This window comes from Ranitomeya variabilis, chromosome 1 (genome assembly GCF_051348905.1).
Source record: "Ranitomeya variabilis isolate aRanVar5 chromosome 1, aRanVar5.hap1, whole genome shotgun sequence".
Taxonomy (NCBI): Eukaryota; Metazoa; Chordata; class Amphibia; order Anura; family Dendrobatidae; genus Ranitomeya; species Ranitomeya variabilis.
Window position 1 is genome coordinate 171,054,912 of NC_135232.1, and position 21,339 is coordinate 171,076,250.

The 21,339-nt window shown below is 44.9% G+C and overlaps 1 protein-coding gene across 1 annotated transcript in view; it reads right to left on the reverse strand.

The window, feature by feature from the left end:
* Nucleotides 1-734: 734 nt before the first annotated feature.
* TMED7 (transmembrane p24 trafficking protein 7) overlaps nucleotides 735-21,339 on the reverse strand; it is a 30,259-nt gene continuing 9,654 nt past the window's right edge. Inside the window, exons 3-4 of the mRNA XM_077290599.1 lie at nucleotides 3,590-3,835; nucleotides 735-2,890 (exon numbers count right to left, since the gene is read on the reverse strand). Of these exons, the coding sequence (XP_077146714.1) occupies nucleotides 2,654-2,890; nucleotides 3,590-3,835 (483 nt within the window). The 3' untranslated portion in view covers nucleotides 735-2,653. The remainder of the gene's footprint in view (nucleotides 2,891-3,589; nucleotides 3,836-21,339) is intronic.

The window sequence follows — 21,339 nt, forward strand, 5'->3', positions numbered from 1 at the left end:
CTGGTGAGGAATGAACACGATACTGCCTTTAACAGTTTCATGGTTTCCGAGTCCTGACGAGCTTAAAATAAGTGGCAAATATGTACACAGCAATATTATTTTTACATTGCTGTGCATCATTATCATTTTTTTGCGGAGCTTTTGCAGCTTTTCACGGGAGGATTCAGACGTCGTGTGCACATACCTGAAGCTATTTCCACTAGAAAACTTGTCAGGTTTGACTGCCTCAAAATTCCTCTAAATGCACACAGCCTTAGATGTATTAAGAAACTTTAGTTTAATGTATGCCTTCATGCCGATAAATGAGTAGAGCAAATACCTGAAGAAACACGCCAAATATCAGTCATCAGACGCTATTAAAATACCACAAGGCAAGATTGTATTTTTATCACTTATTTTACTCATTCCCTCAGATGTCTGGTTATACCAGCCAATACAGAGCTTGTCCCCTCTCGTTCCAAGCCTCGGGCTGCAGCGTCCCACAGCAAAGTAATGATATTCTTTCCCCTTCATGACTAATTAAATAAGATAAAATTATGTCTACATATTTCATCAACACAAACCCCCCCCCCCCAATTGTACTGTTTGGAATGCTTCCCCCTTCCTGCTACAATTATAATCTAATGCAAATACAATTATAATCTAATGCAAACTTATGGCGACATTTTGTAATATGCTTTAAATTTATCAGTTCATAAAAATATTACTTTTTTCTTAAATAGGAAAAAAAGACATAACTTCCAGTCTTTATTTGGGTGAATATTGAAAAAAGTTGCCAAAATATCAACGCAAAACTTATTTCATATGTAAGAGCTCATGTTCATTGACTTTATTAGTCCTTTATACAATTTTGGAGATTTATGGAGTCGTAATCCAGCACCCAGACAGCTGTGGGACCTGACTATACCTACACGTGCCTCTGCTTCCATGTCCCATCAGATGGCGTATTGGAGAGATTCTTCCCTAGGGTTACTTCTAGAAATGAACATTTTCATGCATGGAGGCACCATACAGCAGAATAAGATCTGAACGAGGCCCAACTGTGATCCAGAGAGAAAATTTAGGTAACAGCTGAATTTATGAGGTCAAAGTGACCTGGAATAGAGGCATAACTAATATTTTTAACCCGAAAGTAAAAAAAAAAAAACTAAACAAAACAAAAAACACCCTGTCTGTTAACCATAGTGGTTATGTCTGATACTACAATGAACACATCCCATAAATATATTGACTCCAATGTTAATATCATTAAGTGAGAATTTGGAAGAGGGGCAAATATGAACAATATTTACAACAAGAGAAGCACATATAGAAAATAATTACGTCATATTCAGACATAACCGTTTTCCTGTCATCCCGATCCAGATCTATAAACTTTGGGCCGGGTTATGTATATGTATTCTCGGACCAGTCATTTGTCAATTGTGTACGTGACTGGGACCACTTGAAGCTCCATGTGCTCGTCTGCCTCGTGCATGGGTGCAGGAGCTGCCTGCCATTAAAAAACTAATCTGTAAAATCACTGGCAAATTGACCAACACTGGGGACGGTGCTGTCCGTTGTACATACGTTCAGCCGTAGGCCAGTTTAACACATGATATTCACGGTCCAAGTACAGGACCCTTGATCAAAACGCACCATGCTCACAGGCATGTATGAGGCTGTTGAGTGTAGAGCTAGGAGTCCTAGTACTAACATTGTGGTCCATACTCGTGTGAAACCGGCCCAGGTTATGGCAAGTTTCAAATAAATGTATGAAAATGAACAACTTATATTTATATGGAACACACGTTTTATACAGTTCCAAAAAAAAAAGGGCAAAAACCCCAAAAGCATTTTACTATACACCAACTGTAGAAGAATGCAGATTTATGCCCCCATAACTAGGCCGAAAGAGCTAAACTAAGCCTTAGAGTGCAACTATGAATGTACGCTTCGGATAAACTAGCCGATGCTTGGAGGCTCTTTCTTAGGTCGCACTCTGGACACCACTGAAGATGCACTCGCGGAACTAAACATAAAAAGACTTGCTTTGAAAGAACATCAAGTGGACAAAACATCCTTCAGAGGAAAATATATTGACATTAGTGATGAGCACAAGCGCTCGTTACTAGACTTAGCCTAGGGTGCTCGGGTATGCACAGAGTAACGCGGGTCAACGAGTGACATGTTTGAATCCCCACGGCTATTAGACTGCCACAAAACATGCGGGGACAGCCCATATTTGCCAAGCAATGGCCGCATGATTTGTGGCTGTCTAACAGCAGCGATCTATGCAGCCGCGGGGACTTGAACATGTCACTCGAGCACCCGTGATACTCTGTGCATACCCGAGCACCCTAGGCAAAATCGAGTACAGAGCACTTGCGCACTAATTAACATTAAAAATCAAAATTAAAATCCCCTTAGGAAAAAAAAACCAAACCTTCAGACAGTTAAAAATAAAGTTATGTCTTAACACCATTTTTTTTTTTATTCCTTTTATATTTTTTCTTTCTTTCAGGGGATGGCTATAGTGGAGTTTAAAAGGTAAAACCTAGCTTTAGCAATATATACAGTCTTTTCCTTACCAATATCAGGAAAAAGAAACAAAAATTATTTGCAGTTGGGACAACAGTGTGTAAAGAAAGAAAACTATCCAAATAATTCTGGGTTATGATCCAACGCGTGTTGTGGTTGTTCTTTTATCGGAAAAGAAGCTTTTGAGGAGAAACACCTGTCCAATGCTGACAACTAGGAGTATAATGGCCTCCCCGACGGACCAATAGGCTACACGGGTGTTCAGATCCTCTGCCCTGCTGCGGCCCTGCGCCTCTCGTAAACGGAAGTGTGTCTGGTAATCGATGACCGACTTCAGAGCTTCGTGGATTGAAACACAAGCGGATTCCATCTGTACAATATAGAAGCAAGAAAAAAAAAATATTTATTAGAAAATGCAAATATAGTTATAACTTCCAAGAGAAATTACAGATTATTTTTCTATGCATTCATCACATGAATTTTACCTGCTTTTCAGTACATTATATGGTAGAATGAACAATTTAAACTCAAAACTACACTTCATCCTGACAACCCCTCATACGGCTGGGCTGTGTAGATGGAAAAGAAAATATTATGGTCCTTGTAATAAGAGGAGGAAAAAACAAAAGTAAACACCATAAGCTGCCCTGACAAAGGTGTTATGGGCCTATCCCCCAAGGGCTATCAGAAGTTTATGTGTTCTACTGCGATCTCAGAAATGATCGGTCACGGTTGAGTCCTGGCCGAATATCAATGTCTCCTGGGCATCTAGCAGAGACGCACACAGACTTCATCCATCCATTTATAGAACGGCAAATGTAGTAACTGTTTGGGCTGATGGTCCTGTCTGTTCCACAGGTAGAAGATGAAGTGCCAGCTCATTGGCATTACTGCATCCCACTTCTTCACATACACTAAATGTGTGGGATGCAGCTGTACAACATGTAACAATGCAAATGGCAGCAATATCACAGATATTATTTCACTATACGCGTTTGGTTGTGAAATGCTTTATAGGCTTCACTGATTAATATAAAAGCAAATTAAAAAGAAGAGGAGAGCGTCTGACCTGTGTCAGGGCTGTGGCCCGGTTCTCACTGGGGAAGAGAGGAGGGTCTTCACCAACTTGGAAGTCAAAGTAGACAGTCTTGTGGGTGAAGGTGGAGAACTCATTGCTGAAGCAGAACTTGTAGGTTCCATTGCGAGAGGCTGTGAAAGTGAAGCTGTCGTACTGTTTCTTCATCTCCTTGTACAGCACATTCCCATCAGCGTCTTCAAGACGGCAATCCACATCATAATGGCCGCCGGTGATGACCTGTAGAAAAGGACAATGTTAGAGCACACATTGGAAGTGAGGAATACCAGTTTCTTCTTGGGGCAGCCATTTTTCCAATATGGTTGAAAAACAGGCAATGTGAAATATAGAAGTATCAGCTTTCAAAATTGAATGATTAAAGGGAATCTGTCACCCCCAAAATCGAGGGTGTGGTAAGCCCACCGGCATCAGGGGCTACAGCATTCTGTAATGCTGCAGATAAGCCCCCGATGTATCCTGAAAGATGAGAAAAAGAGGTTAGATTATACTCACCCAGGGGCGGTCCCGCTGCTGGTCCGGCGCCTCCTATCTTCATCAGATGACGTCCTCTTCTTGTCTTCAGGCTGCGGCTCCGGCGCAGGCGTACTTTGTCTGCCCTGTCTGTTGAGGGCAGAGCAAAGTAGTGCAGTGCGCAGGCGCTGGGCCTCTCTGACCTTTCCCTTTGAAGACCAGAAGAGGACATCATCTAATGAAGATGGGAGGCGCCGGACCGTGATGCCCATAGGATCGGGGGCGCCCGCCCAGGTGAGTATAATCTAACCTTTTTTTCTCATCTTTTAGGATACACCGGGGGCTTATATACAGCATTACAGAATGCTGTAGATAAGCCCCTGATGCCGGTGGGCTTCCCTCACCCTCATTTTGGGGGTGAGAGATTCCCTTTAAGACTTAAAGGGGTTGTCCATTACCTGGATAACCCCTTTTAAGAAGTAGTCCACTTTGTAAAATTAAAAGTAACATATACTTACGTCCTGTACTAGCACTAGGTCTCCAGGGGCTTGCGTGACACTTATGCCATGTGAGCCCTGCAGCTAATCAGAGACTTCTCTAGTCGTGAGACTGCAGCAGCCCAAAGCTGCTGCTGATTGGCTGAAGGGCTCATGTGGCATAAAGTAATGCGAGCGCTGGGGCAGACAACGCTTAACCCCCTTCACGACCTTGCCCTTTTCCGTTTTTGCGTCCTTGTTTTTCACTCCCCTCCTTCCCAGAGCCATAACTTTTTTATTTTTCTGTAAATATGGCCATGTGAGGGCTTGTTTCTTGCGGGACAAGTTGCACTTTCGAACGACATCATTGGTTTTACCATGTCGTGTAACAGAAAACGGGAAAAAAATTCCAAGTGCCGTGAAATTGCAAAAAAGTACAATCCCACACTTGTTTTTTGTTTGGCTTTTTTGCTAGGTTCACTAAATGCTAAAAGTGACCTGCCATTTTGATTCTCCAGGTCATTACGAGTTCATAGACTACTAACATGTCTAGGTTACTTTTTATCTAAGTGGTAAAAAAAATTCCAAACTTTGCTAAAAATTGCACCATTTTCTGATGCCACCCGCAGCTATTGCGGGCACATGACAGCTGTTCAAAACAGCGGACATGTCCCGGCTTTGAGGTTGGCTCAGCGTCAGAGCCCACATCAAAGCAGGGGATCCGACATCCACAGTAATAGTACGGCGGAGGTCGGTAAGGGGTTAAACAATGCCTGCCTAGAATGAGCGTACCTGTTATTTTCATTTTACAATGTGAACTACTTTACCATTTTAAAGTGTTTTCCACTTTAAGAAAAGTGGGCCCCAAATGCTTTTATACTTGCAAATTAAACAGAGCAACTACTCGCCTCTCCTGGCTCCAGCGCTTGCAGACAGCACGAGCTGCAGAGCTCAATGATTGGCTGCAGTGTTGTGGCTGCAGTGTTGTGTGCGCTATCTACGTGACAATACTGTTGCAGTCAAATACAGAGCACAGCAGCAGGGCCGCAGCTGGACCTGGGGAGGACAAGTATCTGCTCTGTTTGTTAATTAACAACTACAGTGGCATGTACAAGTCTGGGCACCCCTGGTCAAAATTACTGTTATTGTGAACAGTTAAGCAAGCTGAAGATTAAATGATCTCTAAAAGGCCTAAAGTTAAAGATAATTCATTTGTATTTAAGGCCAGGTTCATATTGCATTAGTGCAGTCCGTTCAACGCATGCGTTAAACGGACTGCACAATGCAAGTGCCTTTTAAAGATAGTGTTATGTGATCGCGCTAGCGCAGACCCCAAAACGCTGCAGACCGCATCCGAGGGTCCGTCACATAATGACGGCACATCGCTAACGCTTGCCGATTATGACATGCGTTAGCAATGCGCTACATAATGACAGTCAATGGGTGTGCTAACGCATCCGTTACATAGCGTTAGTGCCGCTATGTAAGATGCCGTCAGAGCATTGCCATTAACACAATGTGAACCTAGCCTTAGGCAAAATAATGTCAGTTTTTACATTTTAAAAATGAAAATGGGCAAATGCAAAAGTTTGGGCACCCTTGGAGATTTATGTGCTCAGATAACTTTGATGAAGGTTTCAGACCTTAGCCTGTTAGGGTTATGGCTTGTTCACTATCATTGTTAGGAAAGGCAAGGTGATGCAAATTTCCCAGCTTTATAAAAACCCAACCTCCTCTAACCTTGTGCCAAAAACAGCAGCCATGGGTTCTTCTAAGCAGCTGCCTAGCACTCTGAAAATGGTGGAGGCCCACAAAGCAGGAGAAGGCTATAAGACGATAGCAAAGTTGCCCTTCCCAGTTTGAAATGTAATTAAGAAATGGCAGTTAACCCCTTCATGACCCAGCCTATTTTGGCCTTAATGACCTTGCCGTTTTTTGCAATTCTGACCAGTGTCCCTTTATGAGGTAATAACTCAGGAACGCTTCAACGGATCCTAGCGATTCTGAGATTGTTTTTTCGTGACATATTGGGCTTCATGTTAGTGGTAAATTTAGGTCGATAATTTCTGAGTTTGTGAAAAAAACGGAAATTTGGCGAAAATTTTGAAAATTTCGCAATTTTCACATTTTTAATTTTTATTCTGTTAAACCAGAGAGTTATGTGACACAAAATAGTTAATAAATAACGTTTCCCACATGTCTACTTTACATCAGCACAATTTTGGAAACACATTTTTTTTTTGCTAGGAAGTTATAAGGGTTAAAATTTGACCAGTGATTTCTCATTTTTACAACAAAATTTACAAAACCATTTTTTTTAGGGACCACCTCACATTTGAAGTCATTTTGAGGGTTCTATATGGCTGAAAATACCCAAAAGTGACACCATTCTAAAAACTGCACCCCTCAAGGTGCTCAAAACCACATTCAAGAAGTTTATTAACCCTTCAGGTGTCTCACAGCAGCAGAAGCAACATGGAAGTAAAAAATGAACATTTAACTTTTTAGTCACAAAAATGATCTTTTAGCAACATTTTTTTTTATTTTCCCAAGGGTAAAAGGAGAAACTGGACCACGGACGTTGTTGTCCAATTTGTCCTGAGTACGCTGATACCTCATATGTGGGGGTAAACCACTGTTTGGGCGTACGGCAGGGCTCGGAAGGGAAGGAGCGCCATTTGACTTTTTGAATGAAAAATTGGCTCCAATCTTTAGCCATGTCGCGTTTGGAGAGCCCCCGTGTGCCTAAAACATTGGAGCTTCCCCACAAGTGACCCCATTTTGGAAACTAGACCCCCCAAGGAACTAATCTAGATGTGTGGTGAGCACTTTGAACCCCCAAGTGCTTCACAGAAGTTTATAACGCAGAGCCATGAAAATAAAAAATAATTTTTCTTTTCTCAAAAATGATTTTTTAGCCCACAATTTTTTATTTTCCCAAGGGTAGCAGGAGAAATTGGACCCCAAAAGTTGTTGTCCAGTTTCTCCTGAGTACGCTGATACCCCATATGTGGGGGTAAACCACTGTTTGGGCACAAGTCGGGGCTCGGAAGGGAGGTAGTGACGTTTTGAAATGCAGGCTTTGATGGAGTGGTCTGCGTGCGTCACATTCCATTTGCAGAGCCCCTGATGTGCCTAAACAGTAGAAACCCCCCCACAAATGACCCCATTTTGGAAACTAGACCCCCCAAGGAACTTATCTAGATGTATAGTGAGCACTTTGAACCCCCAAGTGCTTCACAGAAGTTTATAACTCAGAGCCGTGAAAATAAAAAATCATTTTTCATTCCTCTAAAATTATGTTTTAGCAAGCAATGTTTTATTTTCGCAAGGGTAACAGGAGAAATTGGACCCTGAAAATTGTTGCCCAGTTTGTCCTGAGTACGCTGGTACCCCATATGTGGGGGTAAACCACTGTTTGGGTACACGTCGGGGCTCGGAAGGGAGGGAGCACCATTTGACTTTTTGAACGCAAGATTGGCTGGAATCAATGGTGGCGCCACGTTGCGTTTGGAGACCCCTGATGTGCCTAAACAGTGGAAACCCCTCAATTCTAACTCCAACACTAACCCCAACACACCCCTAATCCCAACCCTAACCCCAACACACCCCTAACCCTAATCCCAACTCTAGCCATAACCCTAATCACAACCCAACCCACCCCTAACCACAACCCTAATCCCAACCACAACTTTAACCCCAACACACCCCTAACCCTAACCACAAGCCTATTCTTAATCCTATTTCCAACCCTAGCCCTAATTCCAACCCTAACCCTAAGGCTATGTGCCCACGTTGTGGATTCGTGTGAGATTTTTCTGCACCATTTTTGAAAAATCCGCAGGTAAAAGGCACTGTGTTTTACCTGCGGATTTACCGCGGATTTCCAGTGTTTTTTATGCGGATTTCACCTGCGGATTCCTATTGAGGAACAGCTGTAAAACGCTGCGAAATCCGCACAAAGAATTGACATACTGCGGAAAATACAGCGCAGCATTTCCGCGCGGTATTTTCCGCACCATGAGCACAGCGGATTTGGTTTTCCATAGGTTTACATGGTACTGTAAACCTGATGGAACACTGCTATGAATCCGCAGCGGCCAATCCGCTGCGGATCCGCAGCCAAATCCGCACAGTGTGCACATAGCCTAATTCTAACGCTAACCCTAGTTCTAACCCTAACCCTACCCCTAACCCTAGTGGAAAAAAAAAATATTTTCTTTATTTTATTATTGTCCCTACCTATGGGGGTGATAAAGGGGGGGGGGGGGTCATTTACTATTTTTTATTTTGATCGCTGTGATAAGTTTACCATAGTGATCAAAATGTACATGGAACGCATGCGCCCGCCATTTTGGAAGATGGTGGCGCCCAAGGAGAAGACGGACCGACTTCGGGAGGCTCGGTAAGTATGAGGGGGTGGTGGATCGGAGGACGGGGGGACCGGACAGAACGGAGGACTGGGGAGGAGATCGGGGGCGGTGGGGGGGGGGGGGGGGGGGGGGTAGATCAGGATTTCCAGCCATGGCCGATGATATTAAAGCAACTAAAGCAATTGTTACCATCCACCTCTCGTGTCTCCCCTTTTCCTCATAGTTTGTAAGCTTGCGAGCAGGGCCCTCATTCCTCCTGGTATCTGTTTTGAACTGTGATTTCTGTTATGCTGTAATGTCTATTGCCTGTACAAGTCCCCTCTATAAGTTGTAAAGCGCTGCGGAATATGTTGGCGCTATATAAATAAAAATTATTATTATTATTATTATATTATTGCAGCATCGGCCATGGCTGGATTGCAATATTTCACCATTTTCATAGGTGAAATATTGCAACTTGCTCTGATTGGCTGTTGCACTTTCAACAGCCAATCAGAGCGATCGTAGCCACGTGGGGGCAAAGCCACCCCCCCTGGGCTGAAGTACAACTCCCCCTCTCCCTGCAGATCGGGTGAAATAGGAGTTAACCCTTTCACCCGATCTGCAGGGACGCGATCATTCTGTGACACAGCATATGCGTCACAGGTCGGATTGGCACCGACTTTCATGATGCATACGCTGTGTCACAGGTCGGGAAGGGGTTAACAGGAACAGTGGAGGTTAAGATAAGGTCTGGAAGACCAAGGAAAATTTCAATGAGTTGTTTGTAAGGGTACCGTCTCACAGTGGCACTTTGGTCGCTACGACGGTACGATCCGTGACGTTCCAGCGATATCCATACGATATCGCTGTGTCTGACACGCAGCGGCGATCAGGGACCCTGCTGAGAATCGTACGTCGTAGCAGATCGTTTGGAACTTTCTTTTGTCGCTGGATCTCCCGCTGTCATCGCTGGATCGGTGTGTGTGACACCGATCCAGCGATGCGTTCGCTTGTAACCAGGGTAAACATCAGGTTACTAAGCGCAGGGCCACGCTTAGTAACCCGATGTTTACCGTGGTTACCAGCGTAAAAGTAAAAAACAAACAAACCGTACATACTCACATTCCGGTGTCCTTCAGGTCCCTTGCCGTCTGCTTCCCGCTCTGACTGACTGCCGGAGCAGAGCACAGCGGTGACGTCACCGCTGTGATCTGCTTTCACTTTATGGCGGCACTCAGTCAGAGCGGGAAGCAGACGGCAAGGGACCTGAAGGACACCGGAATGTGAGTATGTACGTTTTTTTTTTTTTTTTTTACATTTACGACGGTAACCAGGGTAAACATCGGGTTACTAAGCGCGGCCCTGCGCTTAGTAACCCGATGTTTACCCTGGTTACCCGGGGACCTCGGCATCGTTGGTCGCTGGAGAGCGGTCTGTGTGACAGCTCCCCAGCGATCACACAACGACTTACCAATGATCACGGCCAGGTCGTATCGCTGGTCGTGTTCGTTGGTAAATCGTTTTGTGAGACGGTACCCTAAGATTGCTAGGCAAATCAGAACCCTCACTTCACTGCAAATGACCTTCAAAAAGATTTAGCAGACTCTAGAGTTCTGTTACATTGTAATCTCTACTGTTCAGAAACACCTGCACAACTATGGCCTTCATGGAAAAGTCATGAGAAGAAAAAAATCTCCTGCATCCTCACCATAAAATTTCAGTGTCAGAAATATGCAAAACAGCATCTAAACAAGCCTGAAGCATTTTGGAAACAAGTCCTGTGGGCATAGGAGGTTAAAACAGAACTCTTTGGCTACAATGATCACGGTCATGAGTGGAGAAAAAAGGGCCCAGAATTTCAGAAAAAACATCTCGCCAACCATTATGCATAGGGGTGTATCAACCATGCTTTGGGGTTGTGTTGAAGCCAATGGCACGGGGAACAATTCACAGGTAGAAGGCAGAATGGATTCAATTAAATTTCAACATAATTCTTGATGGTAACATCATAATAATAATCTTTATTTTTATATAGCGCTAACATATTCCGCAGCGCTTTACAGTTTGCACACATTATCATCACTGTCCCCAATGGGGCTCACAATCTAAATTCCCTATCAGTATGTTTTTTGGAATGTGGGAGGAAACCGGAGAACCCGCAGGAAACCCACGCAAACATGGGTAAGAACATACAAACTCCTTGCAGATGTTGTCCAAGGTGGGATTTGAACCCAGGACCTCAGCGCTACAAGGCTGCAGGGCTAACCACTGCGCCACCGTGCTGCCCTATAACACAATCTGTAAAAAAGCTGAGGTTGAAAAGGTGATGGCTTCTACAAATGGATAAAGATACGAAACACACAATAGACTACCTCAAAAGACGCAAGCTGAAGGTTTTGCAACGGCTATCTATGCGTAGACCTCAAAATAGAAGTGCATGAAAGACAACCCAGAAATCTCACAGGACTAGAGGAATGTATGAAAATACCTCAAAGTATTGGAAGACCCTTGGACGGCTAGAAAAAGAATTTACAAGCGGTGATACTGTCAAAAAATATAGTTCTTACCGATAACGGTATTTCTCTGAGCCCATGACGGCACCACGGAGAGAGGGGATCCGCCCACCAAGGACAGGAAACCTACGGATAAAAAGGCGGTACCACTCTCCCGCATCAGTTGTTTTACATAGAAAATGATGGGAGACTACTAAAACATTTGTTAACTTTAACTTGTTTAGCATAACGAGATACCGCGTGACTTAAAAACTATTAGTAAACTATGAATAAATCGTGGCACTATTTAATGTGAGCACCCATAGGTGAAGGGAGGGAATGTACGGGTGCCGTCATGGGCTCAGAGAAATACCGTTATCGGTAAGAACTATATTTTTCTCTGATCGCCCATGACGGCACCACGGAGAGAATTGCATAGATAGTACATTCAGGGAGGGACCACCGCTTCCAGAACCCTTTTACCGAAGGTAAGGTCCGAAGAGGAGTTTAGGTCCAATCTATAGTGCCTATAGAATGTAGATGGTGAGGACCAGGTAGCAGCTCTACATATCTGGTCTATAGGAACTCCGGCCTTCTCCGCCCAGGAAGATGCCACTGCCCTTGTTGAGTGAGCCTTAACCTCCCCGGGAACGGACATCCCACTTGCCGAATACGAAAGACTGATGGCATCCGTAATCCATCTTGCTATGGTGGCTTTCGATGCTTTTTTCCCCTTCCGGGGACCCTGGAAACACACAAACAGAGAGGCATCCTCCCTACTCTCCTTAGTGACTTCTAGGTAACGTAAGAGACATCTTCGTACATCTAGTGTATGTAATGTTTGTTCCTTCCTATTTACAGGGTTGGGACAGAAGGAAGGGAGAGAAATCTCTTGAGACCTGTGAAACTTTGAAGCCACTTTCGGGAGATATGCTGGGTCTGTTTTTAAAATGACCCTATCCTCTAGAAATTGTGTGTAAGGAGGGTTAGCCGAAAGAGCCTGTAAGTCGCTGACCCTACGGGCAGAAGTGAGGGCGACTAACAGAGCGGTTTTGAGAGATAGGTTTTTTAATGAAGCTTCGTGTAATGGTTCGAATGGTGGGTTGGTCAGGGCTTTAAGGACTAAGTTTAAGTCCCATTGAGGAACGATTTTTGTCGGAAGAGGCCTTGATCTTCCTGCTGCTTTTATGAATCTAGCGACCCACCTATTTGAAGCTAAATCAAAATTGAATAGGGCCCCCAATGCTGCCACGTGAACTTTCAGGGTACTAGTGGCCAGCCCCATCTCCAACCCATTTTGTAGGAATTCTAATATGGAATTAAGGGGAATTTCTTTCCCTACTTTTTCGCCTGATGAAGACAAAAACTTTTTCCATATCTTGCCATATTGTTTCGTTGTAACTGGCTTCCTACTTTGTAATAAGGTTGAGATTAGCCCTGGGGAGAACCCCCTGTCTTTTAGCAGCTTCCTTTCAAGAGCCAAGCTGTCAAGTGCAAGTTCTTGACCCTTGGATGACAGACTGGGCCCTGTGACAATAGATCCTGAAGGTCTGGTAATACCCAGGGGTCGGACATTGACATCTTTCTCATCCATGAGAACCAAGGTCTCTTCGGCCAGAACGGGGCAATTAAGATAACCAGCGCCCCGTCCTCCCGAATCTTCCTCAGCACTGCTGGAATCAGAATGAGAGGAGGAAAGGCATAGAGCAGATGATGGCTCCAAGACATCAGAAAAGCGTCCACAACTACTGGGTTCCCCAGGGGAGATAGGGAGCAGAAGGAGGTTACTTTTTTGTTTAGGTGACTCGCAAAGAGATCTATTTTGGGAACACCCCATTTCTCTGTGATCTGGGTAAATATTGCCTGATTTAGTTCCCATTCTCCCTGTTTTAGGCTGGACCGACTGAGGAAGTCCGCTTTGTAGTTGTCTTCCCCTTTTATGTGTAGACTTGTTATGGATAGGAGGTTGCTCTCGGCTATTTGCAGGATTGAGTTGGTCACTTCCATTAGATTTTTGGAACGGGTGCCCCCCTGGTGATTGAGGTAAGATACTACCACCCGGTTGTCCGACATCACTCTTACGTGATGAGAGTGAAGGACTTTCAAGAATTTCTGAAGGGCAAATTTGACTGCCAGAAGTTCCTTCATATTGGAGGATTTGTCTGCTAGGGACGGAGACCAGGTGCCCTGGGCTACCAGATCGTCTAAATGAGCTCCCCACCCTGAAGGGCTTGCGTCCGTAGTCAGGACTTTTGAGATCTGAATTACCCACGGGACCCCCTGGGAAAGATTTTCCTGCGATTTCCACCATGTCAGAGAGTGGCTGGTACGAGGAGATAGAATTAACCGCCCGTCTAAATGCTCTCCTAGACGGGTTTGTTCCGACAATATCTGCCATTGGAGGTCTCTCGAATGTAATTGGGCCCACTGGACTGCGGGGATGCAAGAGGTCATGGAGCCTAGGAGGGACATACCCTGACGGAGTGTTATGGAGGGGAGAGACTGAACCCTCGATACCAAACTTTTTAGTTTTTGTATTTTGTTCTCCGGTAGCCGACATTCCATTTTTATGGAGTCTAGGGTGAGACCTAGGTACTCCTGAACTTGAGAAGGTATTAGTCTGGATTTTTCTATGTTTATTAGCCAGCCTAGTTCTTTTAGGGAATGAATCACAATTGCCAGTTGTTGCTCGCAGTGCTGCGGGGAGGAGCCTATTACCAGAAAATCGTCCAGATATGGTACGATCAAGGTATTTTCTTCTCTGAGGTGGGCCATTACCTCCGCAATCAGTTTTGTGAAAATCCTCGGTGCTATGGCTAGACCAAAAGGCAGAGCTGAGAACTGGAAGTGGCTTAGGACTCCTCTGATGTGAACCGCCATCCTGAGGAATCTTTGGTGATCCTTGTGTATTGGGACGTGATAATATGCGTCCTTTAGGTCTAGGACCACCATGAAGCATTGAGGAAACAGCATCTTGATAGATGACTTTATCGTTTCCATTTTGAATGCCTGGACCTCTAAGTAGTTGTTTAGACTTTTCAGATTTATGATGGTTCTGAAAGACCCGTCTGGTTTTCTTCTCAGAAATAGAGGGGAATAATATCCTTGTCCTCTTTCTTGAGGGGGGACCTCCAGTAGGACTCTCTTTTCTACTAACCCGATGACTTCTCTTTCTAGTGCCAGCTGTTCCTCTACTGAAGACCTCGTAGATGTCATCGTAAAAGAGGGACGAGGGTATCTCTTGAATGTTAACCTCAGTCCTGATTCTATAATGTTCAGTATCCATTGACTGGAGGTAATCTTTTTCCAGGCTGGGAGAAAGCGAGACAGCCTCCCTCCCACCTGGGGCGAACCTTCATTGCGGAGGTTTCTTGTTATCATTGGGGTTTTTATTAAAGATAAACCCCTTGTTTTTGTTCCTCTTATCCTCCCATTTCCCCTGGCCTCTCCCCGGGTTCTTTCGGAAAAACCTCTTGCTCCGAAAGGGCTTCCGGTAAGAGGGGAGGCCCAAGGGAGGAAAGGACTTTTTCTTGTCCCCAGCTTTTTCTAAAATGTCATCTAAAGTGGAGCCAAACAAGAATTCTCCTTCACAGGGGATGGTACACAGTCTTGTCTTAGTTTGGAGGTCGCCTGGCCAGTTCTTAAGCCAGAGGGCGCGCCTGGCTGCATTAGCCAGTGCTGCTGTCCTAGCGGCTAGTCTGATTGAGTCGGCCGAGGCGTCAGCCAGGAAAGCCGCGGCTCCTCTCATCACTGGTAAAGTATTCAGTATGGAGTCTCGGGAAGTCTTCCCTTTTAATTGACCCTCTAGTTGGTTTAGCCAAATCATTAGGGAGCGAGATGTACACGCCGCTGCTACTGCAGGTTTTAAGCCCCCCCCTGCTGCCTCCCAAGAGCCTTTGAGGAAGGCGTCCGCCTTCTTGTCCATAGGGTCTTTTAGTACCCCCATGTCTTCAAACGGGAGTGCGAATTTTTTTGATGCTTTGGCTATAGCCACATCTAATTTGGGGGCTTTTTCCCAAAAGGAGCAGGATTCGTCCTCAAAAGGGTATTTCCTTTTGGGAGTTAAGAGAGACTTTTTCATGGGCTTTTTCCATTCTTTTTTGATTAAAGCTGCAATTGCATCATTAAGTGGAAAAACTCTCCTCTTTTTTTGTTCTAGGCCCCCGAACATGATGTCCTGTACCGATTTTTTGGGGTGGGAGTCTACTAATCCCATAGTACTTCTCACCGCCTTTATAAGGCCATCGGTGTCCTCTAGAGGGAAACAGTTGTGCCCCCCCGAGGAAGAAGTGGATGATGCCGATGAGGAGGAGGAGGAGTCGGAGGATACTGAGCTTGCACTGTCGCTGTCAGATTTTGAGACCGGAGATGGAGACCTATCCTTGGTCTTTCTCCGTTTTTTCCCCTTTTTTAGGGATCTAAGGGTGTCTTCTACTTGCTCTTTAATCAGGTTTTTTAAGTCGGTTGCAAACCCTGGCAGACTTTCAGATACTGTCTGCTGTATGCAAGTATTACACAGCGTCTTCTCCCAGGCAGGTGGAAGATCTTCTCTGCAGATGGCACAAATTCTATGCTTTGTTTTGCCTACGCTCTTCCTCCCCTAAAAGAGACAAATAATAACCTTACTGTCTCTGACTTTCACGAAGATCCACTTACCACCTCCAGGACCCATAAATACCGATTGGGGATTCTCTGCCTCTGGCTTTTTCCCCGACGCCGTACTGGACCCCTTACTGCGTTGGGACCTCTGGCGTTCGTTGCTGGTGTCCTGGCGCTGCTGTCGCCTTTTTTGCTGCTGCTGCTGCTGTGGCGCTGCTATAGGTGGAGATGATTCTGGCAAGGGAGATGCCGGGTCGCTCATATTGCTGCTGGTCTGCAGTTACTGCTTTGACAACACTATGATGTAGTTGCGAGCAGCTTTTTTTGAGGCTTCTGCTGATATATTTGCGGAGCCGCTAGGAGGAAGTAGCTTTCCCCATTTAAAGCCTTCGCGCCGCTTTTTTTTTTTTTTTTTTTTCTTCTTATCCGCGCCTGCGCAGTAGCGCCCGGCTGATCGAACGCCGGCGCCTGCGCAGTAGCGCCCGGCTGACGCCGAACGCCGGCGCCTGCGCAGTAGCGCCCGGCTGATGGCGAGGAGCGCCGAACGCCGGCGCCTGCGCCGTCGGATCCAAGCGGCGCCTGCGCAGAAGCGGTACGAGCGCTTCGCCGGCGCCTCGCGAGACCAGCTTAATCCCGGGCATGCGCCGAACTTGCAAGATGGCGCCGGGAGTGCATATATGGCGCTGCTGACCGGCGCCTCCGGTCCTATGCAGTCCTTAGTGTGCGGCTCTGCATGCCCGATGGCGGTGCAGTGTGCAGACTGACGCCAGCTTTTTTGGGGGGAGGGCCGCCGCACCTCCCGCAACCACAGAGGGACCCCCCTGGATGTTGCCTGCTGCATCTTACCTGGGGAGGTGACCGCGAACTCCTTGTCACCTCCCCCGCACACCCTAGAGGCCCACTAGCCCTTCGCGGTGGCGCTTCGGGTCACCACCTTAGCCGAGGCAGAGGGACCCCAGCTGCCTGAACCGGACTAGATGGCCCCGGAATTCCCACGTCGATCTGGTAAGTCCATAGGTCTCCCATCAAGGACAGGAAACCAACTGATGCGGGAGAGTGGTACCGCCTTTTTATCCGTAGGTTTCCTGTCCTTGGTGGGCGGATCCCCTCTCTCCGTGGTGCCGTCATGGGCGATCAGAGAAAGAGGTGCTACTTGGTACTAACCATGCAGGGTGCCCCAACATTTGCATTGGCCTATTTTCCTTTTTGTAATTTTTAAAAAGTAAAAAAAGGATGTGCGTAATGCATTATAGTGTAATGGTTAAGTGCACAGCCTACGACAAGGGAGACTGGGGTTCTACTCTGTGGAAAAATAAATTATGATTTATTAAATTGGGAAAATGGCTACAAGAGATCCCAGGAGCAACATATGAGCTCTCTGTCCAGAAAACAGCAATGCTGGGAACAGCTAAGATCCTACGCAGAACCCTCAAGGTCCCAGGACCCGAGAATGAGAAAGGACGACAAAGACCAATGTGGGTGAGAAGGAAGTTGTGTATATTATAAATATATATATATATATATATATATATATATATATATATATATATATATATATATATATATATATATATATATATATATATATATATATATATATATATATACATATATACATACATACAAAAAAGCAGGCAGCACTCCAGGCTTGAGAAAGGCTCAGTTGAGCCGAAACGTCGCAGAGACATGTGGGTTCATTAAAATCCTGCATACTTTAAGAAAATGGAGTGCTGCCTGCTTTTTTGGATATATTGATTGGAGACGACCGGTGGACGGGTGGTCTGTGGGCATTGCACCCGAAGCTAAGTATAGGAGTTGTGCTGTTCCAATTTTTTGCGAAATATATATATATATATATATATATATATATATATATATATATATATATATATATATATATATATATATATATATATATATATATATATATATATATATATATTATTGTCTAAGGGGTACTTCCGTCTGTCTGTCTTTCTGTCTGGAACTTCCGTCACGGAAATCCCGCGTCACTGATTGGTCTCGCCAGCTGCCTGTCATGGCTGCCGCGACCAATCAGCGACGGGCACAGTCCCGATTAGTCCCTCCCTACTCCCCTGCAGTCAGTGCCCGGCGCCCGCATACTCCCATCCAGTCACCGCTCACACAGGGTTAATGCCAGCGGTAACGGACCGCGTTATGCCGCGGGTAACGCACTCCGTTAACGCAGCTATTAACCCTGTGTGTCCCCAACTTTTTACTATTGATTCTGCGTATGCAGCATCAATAGTAAAAAGATCTAATGTTGCAAATAATAATAATCATAAAAAAGGTTATTCTCACCTTCCGACATCGCGGCTGTCCTCGGCAGTGAAAGCGGCAGGTTCCGGTGCCAAGGATGCTATGCGAGAAGGACCTGCCATGACGTCACGGTCATGTGACCGCAACATAATCACAGGTCCTGCGCTCATACCAACCCTGGGACCGGAAGCTGCCGCGTGCACCGCACACAGGCGCCAGGACTTCAAGGGGCCTTTTCTTCAGTCAAGGAGGCAGGCCTTTCCCCCCTGCTGCAGACGCCACACAGCCGTCACTCAAGTCTTCTTGGCGCCGCCTCTTCACTGCTGTTTTGAAATGAGCCGGCGCCTGCGCTCTTTTCTCCTGCCTTGAGCAGGCACAGTGAGCGCTGCCCGTCTGTCCTCATATGCAGTCTAGCTGACTGCGCCTGTGCGGACGCCCTGCCTGTGAATCCCAGCCCCGCAATGTGAATAAATCAGAAGACAGTGGGCATTTAACTAGTTAATAGCAGTGGATTCTGACCTCGGACATACTATCCCGTCAGAGGTCAGAAAGGGTTTTTTTTTTTTTGCATAAAACATGTCAGCTGGAGCACATTACACCAAGTCCAACAAGCACTAATGTCTTCCCCTATACCACAAATGTAACTTAAAAACAAGGGATTGTCTTCTATCCAAACTGCCAGGGATTCAAGAACAACTTGGCAGATTAAAATGGGTATTCCCATCTCCAAGATCCTTTCCCAATATGTAGTAGGTGTAATAATAATAATAATAATAATAATAATAATAATAATAATAGCAAATATCTCCAATTAGAAACGTAGGTCGTTCTGATTCGCTATGTCCCTTACCCATTGTGCAGGGCATTGCAGTAGCTTAGGTATCCATGGATACGACCACTAACAGCTAACTCACTATATCAGTGGCTGTAATAATGGATACTTAAGATACTGCAGTGCCCTGCACATGGGATAAGTGACATAGCAAATCAGAATTATTATTACACCAACTACATATTGAGATAGGATCTTGGAGATGGGAATACCCCTTTAAAATAACTATGGGGATGTCCAACGAATGCCAATCCTGCAACCTTTACATTCCCATCTGAAAGACAGATCCCAGAAGTCCCTATGTTATAGATTCCTGCAGATTTTAACCAATGTAATGACAGATTCCTACACATTGAATACAGGACACATGAGCTGAAATACCGTAATTCTCCAGTGTGTGTGGCCAAATATGCATTAAAAGGTGTCTACAGCTAAATGACGGAAATGGTCTTTAACTACAGATATACCATTGTATATGCAAAAACAAGCACCACCACCTCGTATTTAGCCCATAAACAACGAGTTACTGTAAAATGCCACATGACAGGAGTTTTAGGACTTGTCACACCATGTTTTATAAGAACAAAATGGGAGACTGATACATCAATGTGTTTATATCAGAAAACAGTCATAAAACAATTTGCAATTTTTATTTTATTTTTTTAACACAATGCAGAGTTGTACAAAATTTTAAGCAACTTTTAGCATTTAATTAAGTACACTTAATTGTAAAGTGCTGCGGAATATGATGGCACTGTATAAATAAAAATTATTATTATTATTAGCATTTACTCACCAATTGCCTGTCAAATTCATGGAAAGTGGCGGCATTTCTTAGGCAAGAAACTTTGCTCCAGTCCCTGATTGGAGTAACATTTCTGGCAAGGTGCATGCCTCTTAGTGAATTGGAGCATCTTATTCCTGCACACCCCTCACTAAGACTGGCGTACAAAACACTAGTCTTAATGAAATCAGGGACCTAATGTTTACCAAAAGGGATTTGAAAACACGTTGGAGCGAATATTTCTTGGACGCAGCAGTGTTGACAAATTGGGATGGTCACTGAAAGGTGTGATAAGATTGTGGCTAGGCAGCAGAAGGCGAGAAGTCATTTATTAATATCACCCAAACACATCCAATTACCAAGAGTGATGTCAACGGACAACAGAAGTGCACCCACCAAATACCGGCCATGGGTAAAAACTGTAGCCAAGGGGTTGTGCAAGTTTCCACTTTACTTAAAGTTTCTAAGGGTTGTCTGAGACGTAACCATTAGACCACCCCCTCCAGTTGGTTTTCAAGGCTAGAGTGGTGCTTCTAATCTAAGGTCCCTGCCCGTAGTCATGTACTTACCAGCTGTCCCCTTCACCAGCTGTTGGCGGTGTTTTGGTAGCACGACACCATCTTATGGCCGTAACTTCAGACTAGCCAGAAGTCAGAAGCTACGTCACAAGTGCTCAATGCAAGTCTGTGAGAGAAAGAACAAGGATCTCAGACTTGCATTGAAAAAGTGACCTCCGACTCCCTCCAGCAAACAATGGAGCGCTCCGACAGGTCACAAACTACAGGAGACTGACGGCAGCGATAGGTGAAGATGGCAACGGGTAAGTACAACACATTATAGGCCAAGTAGGGACCTTAGATTACAAGGACGAGCACTGCAATAAAAAAAATAAAGAGCTGGAGAGTTGCTTTACTGAACAGCTCATCAATAGGAGTTCAGGGATCAGATAAAATAAGCATCGCAATAAGAAAAACTGGGAAAGAGGCTGCTAAACAATGTGTGGAGCTGCAGAGTGCTTTCCAACACAGTATTTGTATCCGGTCGATAACAGCTGATTATTGGGGCGAGATGGGGATGGTAGTCTGGTTTCTGGACCCCTACAAATTTTATTTGACTGTTGGAACTTTTTTTATCCAGTAACTTAATGTATCGGTTAAAAACAGATGAAACTCGGAAGCCCAAAATCCACCTTCCTAGTTTCATCCATTTTAATGGCCAAGTCTGATCTATACAAAGGATAAGAATCGGACATGTTCTTGGTTTTCTGGATCAGAGACTCGGACCCGTTTTTTTAAAAACGGATGTGTGTAAGCATCAATAGAAAGCTATAGGTCAGTGTGCTGGCTAAGAAAAAAAACCAGACTGCACTAGGATGTGTCACACAGATGTGTGAATGGAGCCTTATTCTGATGTGTTAGCATTGGCAAATAATACATGGTGATTCTCTCGCTACTG